The sequence below is a fragment of the Zymoseptoria tritici genome, chromosome 3 (genome assembly GCF_000219625.1).
Source record: "Zymoseptoria tritici IPO323 chromosome 3, whole genome shotgun sequence".
Taxonomy (NCBI): domain Eukaryota; kingdom Fungi; phylum Ascomycota; class Dothideomycetes; order Mycosphaerellales; family Mycosphaerellaceae; genus Zymoseptoria; species Zymoseptoria tritici.
This window is the reverse complement of record NC_018216.1, coordinates 2,090,305-2,102,763: the sequence shown is the minus strand read 5'-3', so window position 1 is coordinate 2,102,763 and position 12,459 is coordinate 2,090,305. Positions and strand designations below refer to the sequence as shown.

Here is a 12,459-nt window from a genome sequence, read left to right as displayed (position 1 = left end):
CGAGAAGGGCGATACCTTATGTTCCGAATTCGTGCCTCAGGCTTCCCCTGCCCCTCACACGACTTCACTTCTTGTTCACTTTTACGTCAATACCACATCGAGTCAGCATGGCTCTCCTCCATCTGTCTCTCAATACACGCCCTCACAAGATCGGCTGCGACGCACCAAAGTGCACCTTCTAGTCGAGATGCCTCTCCGCGACATATCACAGAACATTGGGACTTCTTGCGCTGACTACACACCCGGGGCGTGATCCTCTCCAGAAGGCTGCAGAACTGCGACAGAGAAGTCCACTCGAGGCATCTGCAGTCCTTCGGTATTATTGTGGTTAGGCATGATCTGCTGGCCGTGCTGGCTGGATCATTTTCGATCCTACTCCGACTTTCTCTGCAGCTGCGAGTTCCGTCCCGCTGAATCCATGAACTGCACACGACAAAGCAAGAGTTTGCTGTCTCGTGTGGCTGTGAGTCGCATCGACAACCAACAATCAAGCTGAGTCGTCTTTTGTCTTTCCCTTGTACCGTACGTTGAGTGTTCTTCCTCACTTCCGGCGATTCTGAAGTCCCCATACCCTCACATTTCGACAACACTTGTCACCCGCATCTCACTGTCCGAAATCTCCCTGCTCAACAATTCGTGCTCGATGGAGACTCTCATGGCGAATATGGAGGCCGCACGAGCGTATGTGCGACAGGTTACGCAAAAGCACATTGGAGAACAAGAGAGGGCAGAGTCATTCGCTGTGTCGATGACTGGAGTCTCGCATCAGCTGCCTTCTCGAGAAGTTGTGCTCAACGTCTTGGAGCTCGCCTCTTCAAGGGAAGCTGACAATCGATCCTTGTTTTGCTATCTGATCGACTACTCCAGTGGACCTCCCTCCCAGATGGCTCTTCAGGATCTTTGTCCGGTACGTGTCCATCTTCAGCGATCTATACTACCTGCGCTAATACAATCTAGATGGGGTTGACTGATCTGAAGATACGTCTCCCCCACCAAGTCAAGGTGTTGTGTTTGCGTCAGTTCGGACCCTTGGTCCGTCAGCCTACCACAACCATGGCTGGAGTCGAGGACGAGTACGGCAATGTTGCAGTACTCCACATCAACACGCACGATCGTCCTGACGTTGATGTCCTGCCACTTGGTTCGGTCATTGCCATCAAGGAACCGCGGCTGGATGTTCGAAAACCCCCCGAGCCTGGGGATCAGCTGCCATGCTTTCTTACCGTCGAGCACATCTCGGATCTCATCATACTTCACCCTCTCCATCAGCTCACACCCCTCGCCTTCCGACAGGCTTCTGTGCAGCCAGAGACCGAGCAGACTGCGCTCGAGTGGAAGTCGCTGGGCAACACGGCGCTGAAAGCAAACAGCATGCAATTGGCAAGGAACTACTACTCGGCCGGACTCGCAGTTGCTGGCAGTCATCAATCAGAACTCAAGCATGATCTGCTTCGCAATCGCGCTCTGGCGAATCTCAATCTCGGCCGATGCGATGCCGCCCTGGCGGACGCCTTGGCCTCCATATCTGAACCGTCCAGCATTGAATCTCAGAGGCTCAACTTCAAAGCCTACCACAGGGCCGGTCGCGCCGAGTACCTCCTCGGTAACTTCACCGAGGCGTACAATTACTTTGAACGCGAAGTCTTCCAGACTGGTGGTGGTGCAGACGTTGACTGGGCTCCAAAGAGCAGGCGCAAGGCGGGCAGAGGCCGACGGTCGATACGACTTCGAAGCCATCGTCGCTGGTCTATCTCACACCCATCCCAAACTTGACGCCGCAAGCTTCTTGAGCAAGGTCGACGTCATGCCCAGCGAGCTTCATGGAAGAGGGCTTTTCGCCAATCGAGATATTGTCCCTGGTGAGCTGGTGATGTGCGAGAAGGCTATCTCCATCGTCTATGGTGACCTCACGCGACCAAAACCAGTGCTCAAATACTTGGCCCACAAGAAGGAGTGCAAGGTTACAGGCAATCTGGCGGGAGCGCATCGTCAACTTGCCAAGAAACTGTCTGACAATCCATCACTGATCACTAAGGTCCTCGAGTTGTACGCTGGAAAAGACTATGACGCTGAGACCAAGGAACTCATCCAACTCGATGAAACTGCAGTGGTTGATTCTTACCTACTCCATGAGATTTGCGCCAATAGCGGAGACTCCTGCGCGGTTGTTGCGGATACTGCTTCCGTCATTTTCCCGTTCCATTGGCAAGGGGAACGGCCCGAGGAAGGGCGCAGAGGAGTTGGACTTTGGTGCATGGCATCGTACATCAATCACTCCTGCATGCCAAACTCCTCCCGGTCTTTTATTGGAGACTTGATGATTACCAGAGCCACCAAGCCGATCGCGAGGGATCAAGAAATTACTCGATACTACCAGGATTTCCGCCAGAACCTTCCCGCGGAGGATCTCCTTCGTGGAAGCTGGGACTTCGTCTGCACATGTGAGCTTTGCGTGGCTGAACGTCTCATCCCCATCGAGACCAGGCAGAGGCGAGACGAGAATGGGGAAAGGTGCAGGCGGATGCTCTCGGCGATATTCGTACCGAGATGCTGGCATCATACACAACGCACACAAAAAGCTATCCACGCCCGGCCATGCTGTATCTGTACGGCCACCTTGCTGTCGAAAAAGTGCTGGGTGATACTCCTGAAGAGGCAGCCCTGGACATTTGCCTCGAGTGGTTGAGGTACTTCGGTCTGGTCGTGACCATCCAAGGTGAGACGGTGAAGGTCGATCGAACGCTGTCAACCTCACATTCCAGGATCTCTGCAGCCTATCTCCTCACCGCAAAGACGATGCAGCAGACAGGCCGGGCGCAGCTCGGGCAGCGGTTCGTGGAGCTTGCGAAAGAGGCTTACCTGATCTACAACGGCACAATGCATGGGTACCACCACCTCGCCGCCGTGATATAGTCGAGATATCAATCCGTTCTTCGATGATGCAGAGGTGATCGTACGCGGGTTGAGGCTGAATGGGAACTCGGCGACAATTGTACCTAGCAGCTTGTGTCGTGTTGTCTCTTTTCCGGGGGAGTGAAGAATGTGGGGTTCAGATGAAAGTGTATTAGCTCCATCAATGCAATTTTGAGTGAATGTCGCCGCCCCACATGTCAACACTTGCGCCCTGCGACATTATTGACATCTCTCTTTCTTCCAAGGTTGGACTCACTTCCATGCCCTTCTCATGAGTATTCTCTGTGCTCTTCGACCTCGCACACTCCTCGACACTGTAATCACCGTCTTCATTACCGCCCTCACCCAGATTCACCCCGCAGGGTCCACCCCAGACATCCAACCAGGATGAGCTCATCCGAAGAAACTCCATCGCGAGACACGCCAACGACACCTCTTTACCAAACCGACGAGACTCTTCGCACGCACTTGACGCGGGTCACTGCCTTCCGACCGTTCGCAGACCTCGCCGATGCGGAGCGAGACCTCTTCAAAGCCATTGCTGGAGAGCGTGAGAACGATTCAAAATGTTTCATTGTCGAGACGAAAGAGACGATATTCTATCCACAGGGAGGAGGACAGCCGTTCGACACCGGCGTCATGACTGTATCAGGGCGCAAATTCAACGTGGAAGCTGTGCGCAATGCCGCTGGAGGCAGAGCGTTACATTTCGGCACGTGGGAGGACGATAGCACATTTCAGACATTGGCGGCCGGAGACATGGTCGAACAACACATCGACGGCGCCCGGAGAGACCTCAATAGCCGAAGTCATACAGCAGGCCATGTTGTGTCATTGGCAGTAAGACGGATGGTAGAACAGGGAGTAGACCTTGATGTCATCGATCAAAAAGCATCACACATACCCGGCGCTTGTTTCGTGGAGTTCAAGGGACTCATAGATGGGAAATTCAAGGATGAGATACAATCGCAGACAACGAAGTTTGTCAAGCAGGCACTTCCGGTGAAGCTGTATTGGCTCAAGCCGGAGGAGTTGGGAGAGAAGGATGTCATCATCTCAGAGGGCATGCCTGTGGTGAGTGGCCACGACGGACTGGTAAGGATTGTTGATATCGTGGGCGCCGGAGCGTACCCATGCGGCGGAACTCACACCCCGAACACCAGTGCTTGCGGCGAGATTGTCATCACTCGCATCAAGCGGCAGAAAGGTATGAGCAAAGTCTCTTATACTATATCATAGACATACATGCATGGACAATCGTCTTTGGGAGCATATCGGGAGCTGTCGTGGGCAATCCGTAGACCAGACCGTCCATTCGACTCCCATCTTGAACACCATGTAGCAATGACCCGGTTAGGTACGTGCAATGGAGTCCTGCCCAGACCTCGTGCTACAAACTCTACCAATCACAGAAGGAACGCTTCGCCAATGCCTTTGAAAGCCCGAGGTGTCAGTGTGTCACGTAAAGTAGCTTCTACGTCAGAAGGCGTCTAAGCCTCCGGAAATCAGGAACGAACACCGTCCGGTAACGCAAGGGGTTCTAGATCACCCGTATGATATCATCTTCGTCATCGCACACACGGTGGACAATTGTCCTTGACTTCAATCTATAATATCATTGTGACTTTTGACAAGCGCACTGACATACTTTTCCGAGCTTAATACCACCAAAACACCACGAACTCAACACTCTGCAAATATGTCTGTCGAACAGTGGGAAGAGGTATTCAAGGGCTTCGGCGAGAAGACCTACACGATCGATCAGAAGATCCAAAACGCACAGGAGGGCGATGACTTGAACGAAGTGATGAAGGTATGAGACCATTGATGCATGGGAATGCACATATCATGGGTACGCCCGACGCTTTTTGCTAATGCTCCAACGCTGCAGGAGATCAAGGAGGCACACGACCAGATCGTGAAGGAGGCCAAGGAGCTTCCAAACGATATCCCAAGCTTCGACGACGAGGGTGCACAGATCCAATTGGAGAACGCCGCAACCGATGTGAGTTGCGAATCTCTCTTACTGCAAATATCGGCTCCTGATGATTGTCGTAGATTGTCATCGCAGGCAACAAGCTCATTGCGTCAGCGACTGAGAAGGCCGACATGTTCAAGGAGCACAAGGACCTCGGCAAGATCATCAACAAGGTCATCCTCACAAACAACACCGTGCTGGACAAGCCTTACCCGCTCGCGAACCCTTACGCTCCCAAGATTACCGGCCAGTCGAAGAAGCTGCAAGCCGATGCAGCGAAGGTCATGAACTTGATCAAGAACACCGAGTAGATCTGAGTGGCATTACGTCCGAGTTTTCCAGACTCACGAAATAGTTGGTATCAAACATGAATAGTTCGACTCACCTGTATCGTACTCCTGAACACTGAAGTAGACTGCCGCCCAAGCATCGATTGACTGACGAAAAGGACTTGGCACTCATTAACCGTTCTTCACGCGCATAGTCGATAATAAATCACGATAACTCAAAATTTCGAATAGTCGGGCATCGTAGACTCATGCCGGTACATCAGAGTTTACGCCGATTCATATGCAGACAAGCGAGCAGGACCAGCTGCATGCCGCACATAGCCGCATGACAGACTTGCATTGACCATTCTGAGCGATTGCAAGTTACCACACCCTGAGCCCCTTGTCACATTAGTCAGGCCTTGATCCGGACCTTGCGACTTATGCAATCAGTGCAGGGGATTTGCCCACAGGCCGACGGAGAAGACGCGAATCATGCCAGCCGCCAGGTTGGTTGAAAACTCATCGTGGCTCGAGTGGCGTGGTCACCATGATGACAGCCGTTTCAGGAGCAGCCGCAAATGCTAGTCGACTCGCAGAGAATCGACCTGGTTGTTAGCTAATCCCTGTCAGGCATCAGTTGAGCGCGAGCTCTCCGGACTTAGGAACGGGAGATCGCCACTCTTGGACCATGACTCGGAAACTGTGCATGACACCTCCGCCCAGCGTATCTGCGACGGCGCCACGACGCCTTGTTGCCGTGATCCGTAAAATGAGGGCTCGGTGTGGTTGTCGACTCGGACCCAAATGTTTCGAAGTGCGAACGTAAGTCATGGCCATATGTTCCCTGACGCAGGGATTGCGAGATCAGAGCCGGGATGCAGCGTTCGGGAACATACTGACGAGGCACATGGACCGACTTGGCGTATTCAGGTACCTCTCCTCGGCCGCATAGCACGCGCGTCTCTGATGTACCGATCTTGATCGTGGATCACAACTGGACCGTCGTGGACTTCACATCGGACTTCAGCGCCGAATGCTGTGTCGATTGGGTTGTTTCGACGTACGAGTCGTAGGAACCGGAGATGGTGTAGAGATCTGACCGTTCCGCGGAGCCTCAGCATGATCTCGATCTGGTTGCGGAGAAGTTCGCAGCTTCCGGATTATCGTAGGAGTTAGGTAGGAGTCGGCGATGGTCCCCAGGTAGCTGTTCATGTCGGCCGGCACATTGTTGTTGATACATTATCTTGACGCGGTCGGCCACGCGTACATGGTGACCCTTTCGAATCGTTCCAGATCAAGGACTTTGTCGTCGATGATGGCGATTCGCCATGCGCTGTCCAGCGAGCCACAGGAGGTGAGGTCCTTCATGCGAATGTGGTTGTTTTTAGCCGAAAACAGGTCGCGCTAGCCTACCACCCTATCCTACCTCGTAGGTACAGCTTCAGTGGACGATATGCTCTTCCTCTGACAACATCACAATACACTGCATGCCCGGGATCAGTCTTCCTTCGCCTTCCGTCTGCGCTCGCTGCCTGCGCGTTCGGCTTCCGACCGTCCACTCACGCATTCCCTCGACTTCCCGATATGCTTCTGACACTACGACGCCACCCAAGCCGAGTGGCAAGAATGGCGAGGATGGACCGCCGGAGGATAAGCCGCAGGGTGCAATGTCCAGAAAGCTGCAAGAGATGACAGAGGAGAGCATCCAGACGGGCAGAAGAAGCGCTCGCAGAGCAGTGGAAGAGGGAGGCTACCATTTCAGCGAGTCCCTCAAGGAGGAGCTGGAGGCAAAGATTGCCAGTGCGAACTTTCGGAATGAAAACGCCAGTGCTCTCGCGGAGGCAGATCTTCCTGCCAGTACTGCAAAACACATCCGAGAGACCGCGGCGGCACGGCCGTGGACTGGGACGGAGACAGTTGAGGATGCTTCCTTGCGAATGCTGAACGACTCCTACAAGCCATTGCGTGGCGCTGCAAAGGGCTCCGCCTCCCGCAGTCCGCCGAAAAAGGTGGATACGGGACGTCCGAAACAGAAGCCTGGTGCCGGCGCCCGACTCGCGAATGCTCGCGATCGATCGTCGTTGTATTCGTACGCCAACGAGCAGGAACAGAGTCGCTTGACAGATGAGGAGCGAGAGAGCTTTCGCAGAGAAATGAAAGCAAGATTCTCGCCAGGGGCTCGTCAGGTAGCCATCTCAATTTCGGGTATACAATCGCTGGCAGAGGAAAGAATTCAGGATGCAATCGGAAGGGGACAATTCAAAAATTTACCAAGAGGCCGCCCCCTAGAAAGAGATCATCTTGCGAACAGTCCGTTCATCAACACAACAGTAGGTACTTGACTCCCGGCGAGAAATCACAATGGCTGACCATCCCCAGGAGTATTTCCTCAACAAGATGATCAAGAAGCAGGACATCGTGCCACCGTGGATTGAGAAGCAGCAAGAAGTGATGAGCACAGCGAACATATTCAGAAAGCGTTTACGCAACGACTGGAAACGACATGTCTCTCGCATCATCGCGAGTCGAGGTGGCAGTCTAGAAAGTCAGATGAAGCTCGCCGAGGAGTATGCTCTGGCAGAGTCAATCGAGAATCCCTCAAAGAAGCAGGTCGAGACTGTCAATACTGTCGATGCGAAAGGTCACATGTCAGAGATCACCATCTCCGGCGAACTCAAAGGCAGGACGCCTGAAGACCCGGACGATCCAGCCGTTCTGGAGGAGCAGATCAAAGTCATGGAACAGACCTTCAACGACGACGGCACGCTCAAGGCAACAAATCGAGAAGTGATCGTCGACACCGAACAACCTCTCCTCATCCAAGCATCACCTCCTTCGGCCCCTCGAAAGCCAACGGTGTCCGCATTCCGTGACCCGCAATGGATGGCCACCGAACGCTCTTACCATGAACTCGCCATCAAATCCCTCAATGAGGTCCTCAGATCGTACAACCTTATGGCTCCCGACTCCGCCAAGAAACCCTACTTTGATCTCGACCGCGAGCTGCGAGCGTGTTTCGCGGACGTGGCGCCTTCTGTTGCGGCGGCTATTCGCGAAAAGGCGCTGGCGCCAAAGATCCGAGGCGTGGAGGTCATCGGACATACTCCTGGCAGTGTGCTGAACAAGTTCTCAATGGACAAGGCCAGTCATGTCTATGATGAGAGGAAACCGCAATATGGTTGGAAGGAGTTCTGGCGGGATCTCTTTGCGCCGAAGCAGTAGGTCCATGCTATTAATGCTACTGATTCACCGGCGTTCAGCACGCTTCAAGGTATCCACTGCACAACGCCTCCATAGTATGAGACCTGCGGGATATAGCACGCAAACCAGCACGGTCCTCATCGCTCCGCATTCTCGATACATCTACTGGCTCAGCGGCATGAGCTTGTGCGTTGTCTGTCCGCTTGTGCGCATTCCATGGCAGAGCGTATTTTCGGTGCTGTCATGACGTTTGAACCACGAAATTGTCTTGCCAATGCTTTGTGGACCGGCAGAATATTGTTGCAGCAAGTCGTTGAGACCGTCTTTGGCAACCTAGGGTCAAGCCTCGAAAATGTGTCACTTCGGCGTCCATTGCTGCTCTCTGAGTGAACGTATGGATGTTGCCTCGCTAGCCTGATGCTATCCACACAGCGCTCACGTAGGAGTGACACTTGATACACATTATCACAGCAAAATGAACCACTAAGAAGGTCGAGTTGCATCAGCTAACATCCACCGGCGTCTGGTCCGCTGCTCTCTACCCACCAGGACCATGGTCCGCTTCTTCACGCTTGCAGCGTTGCGTCAATTATGTGGAGCTGTCTTCACATTCTTCACAGCCCTGCGGGTGGCGTTACGTCTTCACGGCGGGTTGCTAGTTCGTACTCGCTACCATGGTAATGATAAGGAGCATTGAAGCGGGGAACGTTCTCCTCCCACTGATGAGAGCGCCCTCGCGCTGGTACGCACTCGATACAAGTTAAGCATAGTCAACATGATCTCCCAAAAGTTCTCTTCCTCGAAGTTTCCGTTGTCGACTTTGTTGCCATTTGGAAGTGTTGTCAGTGCGAACGCACATCGAGCTTAGTTTCGTCTCAGAACCCGGCCGTCTACGCTGATTCAACACATACATCACCGTCGCATTGCCAGAGTCAATGGAGATTTCGATGCTAGCCGATCTTCAAGATTGAGGGAGAGGCGCAAGCATTGACTGACTGACTCGTCAGCCGTGCGTCGTTTCATTCAAAACACTGTCGACAGCAATGCAAAATTGCCGTGTTGACTACTGCACCTTGGCGAGACTCGGAGATGCACACGCCTATGCTGACAGATATTACCAAGAGACTCATCGACCGTCTCGCGGCGGGTAGCCACGAAACTAGAGCAACTGGTCACACCTACTTCGGGAGCAGCGACAGGCTCGACATTTTGCGTGCTGACGGTGAATTGCTTGTCCCAGGATAAGGACTCCCCAAAGAGCTTGATCATCGCTTTGGCGTGGAATTTGAAATGACACCATTGGCATAGTCAGCGTTCAGGCATGGACTGTATGCCTGTCGTGTTGGCAGTCGAACCATCTCATGCTTACTTGTGCCCATTTGGTACTCATATTCCTGGTTGTCGTCCGGGTGAAACGCGGTCCGATGTTCTTCCTCGCGAGCGGCGAACGTGGGTATGCAGCTCCTCCAGGCAACGCTCGCAGGGTCATGGATTCGTGATCGTTGTCAGCAACTTGTCAGCTCGTGTTAGGCTCGGTTCATGGGTGAGCTCGGGGATGCTTGTAGGGATGAGTCCCTAGTGATCTTCACGGTTGCGAGTGAAATGCGATGGTTGATCCTGCCGCCGTCGCGCTTCTCCGATCTTCCCTGGGCAGCACCGATAGACGCATGAGGTTGTTGTTGGGCTTGAGAGGAGGTACATTCGGTGGATGCAGAGTGAGAGGAAGGTGGTTTGGACATATCGAGACGAAGAGATCATGAAATACACTAAGAATTATGGTGAGTTATCTGGGCCAGATCGGCTCGTAGCACGAATCCCTTAGCGCGATGAAAAGTCGACAAGCGACCCTCGCGATGATCTTCATCGCTCTCCTGACCTTATCCCCTCCTTTTATCACATCTGCCGGACCTGGTTGTTGTGATGAGCCCAAGGTGTCAGCACTGACAGGTGGCTGTCAGCGTGGCAGCCATGGATCCGCCATGGTTCTTGTCAGTGCCCGACTGACTGATCGACGTCCATGACAAAGGACACAGCGGATCATTCGACGTAACCCATGGTTGAGAGTCAGGCTCTCGGGTTGTTGCCGCTGACCGCCTCGTACCGCCAGTGCACCACCCACCGGAAGCAACCGACTCAGCTTGATCTTCATCCCATTGCCCTTGTCTGCTTGAAGTGCAGTGCTGACAATGGCCAGGCTCGACGGGCTCCACGAGCTGACTGTGGGAGTGGTCGGACCAGGACAGCTCTGGGATTGGACAATCGAACCGAGATGGGCGTGGGATGGAGCACCGCACCAGTCCTTCGGCTCGGAAATATCACATCTGAACCAAGGGACTCACGTTGCCATTTGAAGCCATGGTTCTCCATTGCTGCGCGATACCAGTGCCGACAAAGCTTGAGCACTACGATACTGACGTCGGAACAAGCTCCGTCCGAACAACGTGAACATCGGTTCCAACTCCGTCCTTCATCATGGTCTGGCGACGTGTGTCCTCATGCTGATGGTGACCGATATTGACTTTCTCAGGTCAACCCTGGTTCTCTCGCTCCCGGTAGCCCGATGTGATCAATATTGGTGCTCGAAGGAGTGGGGTACGATTTTTGTTGGCAAGGCCTGCTTGCACGATCGACAATGGCTCAATCTCGCACCCATGTTCTGTTCAGCTGTCCGTCCGGATTTGGAAGCATGGATGCCCAGTCGAGTAGGTGTTCTCCAATAGAATCCCGGCACCGCCCCAAAGCCCTGGAAAGTCCCACCTCTGGTCTGTGTGTGATCGGGGCCGGCGTTTGCAACGGCGACTGGCATCTTTGTCGAAGCCGATTCAAGGTGGCAGAGTGTAGCCTTCGATTCCGCCGGATTTCCGTCAATAATTCCACCGGCAATCAACAGCGGGAGCAGACCAGCCACAGGTTTGGAATGAAGTCGAGTTCTTTATCTGACGCACCATTGATTGCGCACGGGGTCCCAATAGCAGCTCTGACGGTGTGCGTTTGTATTTGTGGTCGGATCTGTAGGCCATCGTCAGCGTTCCATTCCAGCTGCCTGTTCCAATGAAGGCTCACAAGCAGGCAATACTCACATGAAGTAGGAGCGTGTCCGCGGGAAGAAATCGACGAGATGCTTGGCGTATTCGAACATCTCGAACGATCCTCGCAAGGCGAGTTTGGTCGACGATTCTTGTTGCGGGAGTCTCGGTATCGAAAGACGTGCCATAGCATCCACCGGATGACCCAATTCTCTTCTTCGAGGCGTGCAGTGTCTCGTCCAAGGTCATACACGACTCGAGTCTCAGGTCGTGCCATTCGGTAGATGCGTAGGATTTCTCGATGGGTGACCGTTTCGCTGATTTGGGCATTGCTGTATGGAGGCTCGACCGATGTGTTGCCGCGGAGAGAGGGAACGAGGACGTCCTGGCATTCCGTCATGCGTCGGCGACCTTCGACTGCTTCCTCCTGTTGTGGTTCGAATGATCAGATTCGGAACGATATGTTTGGAGTGGGACAGATGCACACCTTCATCATTGCATACACGCGGCGATGGAATTCGTTGTGTTCTTGCAGGCCAAGTCGTTCAAAGAAGCGGGCTTTGGACTCGCTCTGAGCCAATGCCGGTCTTGGAGGTGCCATGGCTGGATCGTCTCGAAGCAATGGACGGATGTGAGGAGAGGTGCTGCTGAAGGAGTGAAATGTAATCGGTTGCAACGTTGGGATGAAGTCGAGTCGAAGTATCGTGAGTTGTATGGTGAGTTGTGTACAGTCGAAGTGATTCACAGATAGTCTGTAGGGAGAGAGATGGTTGGAATTGGGAGGAGACGGCGGTAGACGATTAATGTACTCGAGCAAGAGTAAGCAGAGAAATCACATCGCACAGGCCGAGAGGAAAGGAAAGGCCAGGAGGGTCATAAGCTGTATATGATTAACCAAGGGTGCTTTTTACCTTTGGAGCAGAAGTCAGTAGTTCCCGGTTGCGTGCAGCCATGCCCATCACGGAGTCGGATCCATAGCAGACGCATTAATGGGGTTTGACTCTTCTACACCCACAAGCACACCCGCACCCACATCATGCCCACATCCATTGAAACGCCTGCAACCGCT

At 53.5% G+C, this 12,459-nt stretch overlaps 4 protein-coding genes across 4 annotated transcripts; 3 read left to right on the top strand and 1 right to left on the bottom strand.

Moving 5' to 3' along the window:
• Positions 1-1,053: 1,053 nt before the first annotated feature.
• Positions 1,054-2,913, top strand: MYCGRDRAFT_91814 (uncharacterized protein; the record flags this gene model as incomplete). The annotated part of the gene is made up of 4 exons (XM_003854320.1): positions 1,054-1,619; positions 1,687-2,046; positions 2,329-2,441; positions 2,660-2,913. 4 exons carry the CDS (start codon positions 1,054-1,056, stop codon positions 2,911-2,913), a joined length of 1,293 nt encoding a protein of 430 aa, XP_003854368.1.
• A 387-nt stretch (positions 2,914-3,300) lies between these two features.
• MYCGRDRAFT_38362 (uncharacterized protein) lies at positions 3,301-4,152 on the top strand (the record flags this gene model as incomplete). Its single annotated transcript, XM_003854321.1, has 1 exon — positions 3,301-4,152. One exon carries the CDS (start codon positions 3,301-3,303, stop codon positions 4,150-4,152), a length of 852 nt encoding a protein of 283 aa, XP_003854369.1.
• Positions 4,153-5,967: 1,815 nt separating this feature from the next.
• On the top strand, positions 5,968-8,851 carry MYCGRDRAFT_91812 (uncharacterized protein; the record flags this gene model as incomplete). The annotated part of the gene is made up of 5 exons (XM_003854322.1): positions 5,968-5,985; positions 6,597-7,493; positions 7,543-8,381; positions 8,461-8,550; positions 8,836-8,851. 5 exons carry the CDS (start codon positions 5,968-5,970, stop codon positions 8,849-8,851), a joined length of 1,860 nt encoding a protein of 619 aa, XP_003854370.1.
• Positions 8,852-11,532: 2,681 nt separating this feature from the next.
• Positions 11,533-11,754, bottom strand: MYCGRDRAFT_28904 (uncharacterized protein; the record flags this gene model as incomplete). The annotated part of the gene is made up of 1 exon (XM_003853850.1): positions 11,533-11,754. A coding segment is annotated over one exon (222 nt), but the record flags the coding sequence as incomplete, so codon positions are not given.
• Positions 11,755-12,459: the final 705 nt, after the last annotated feature.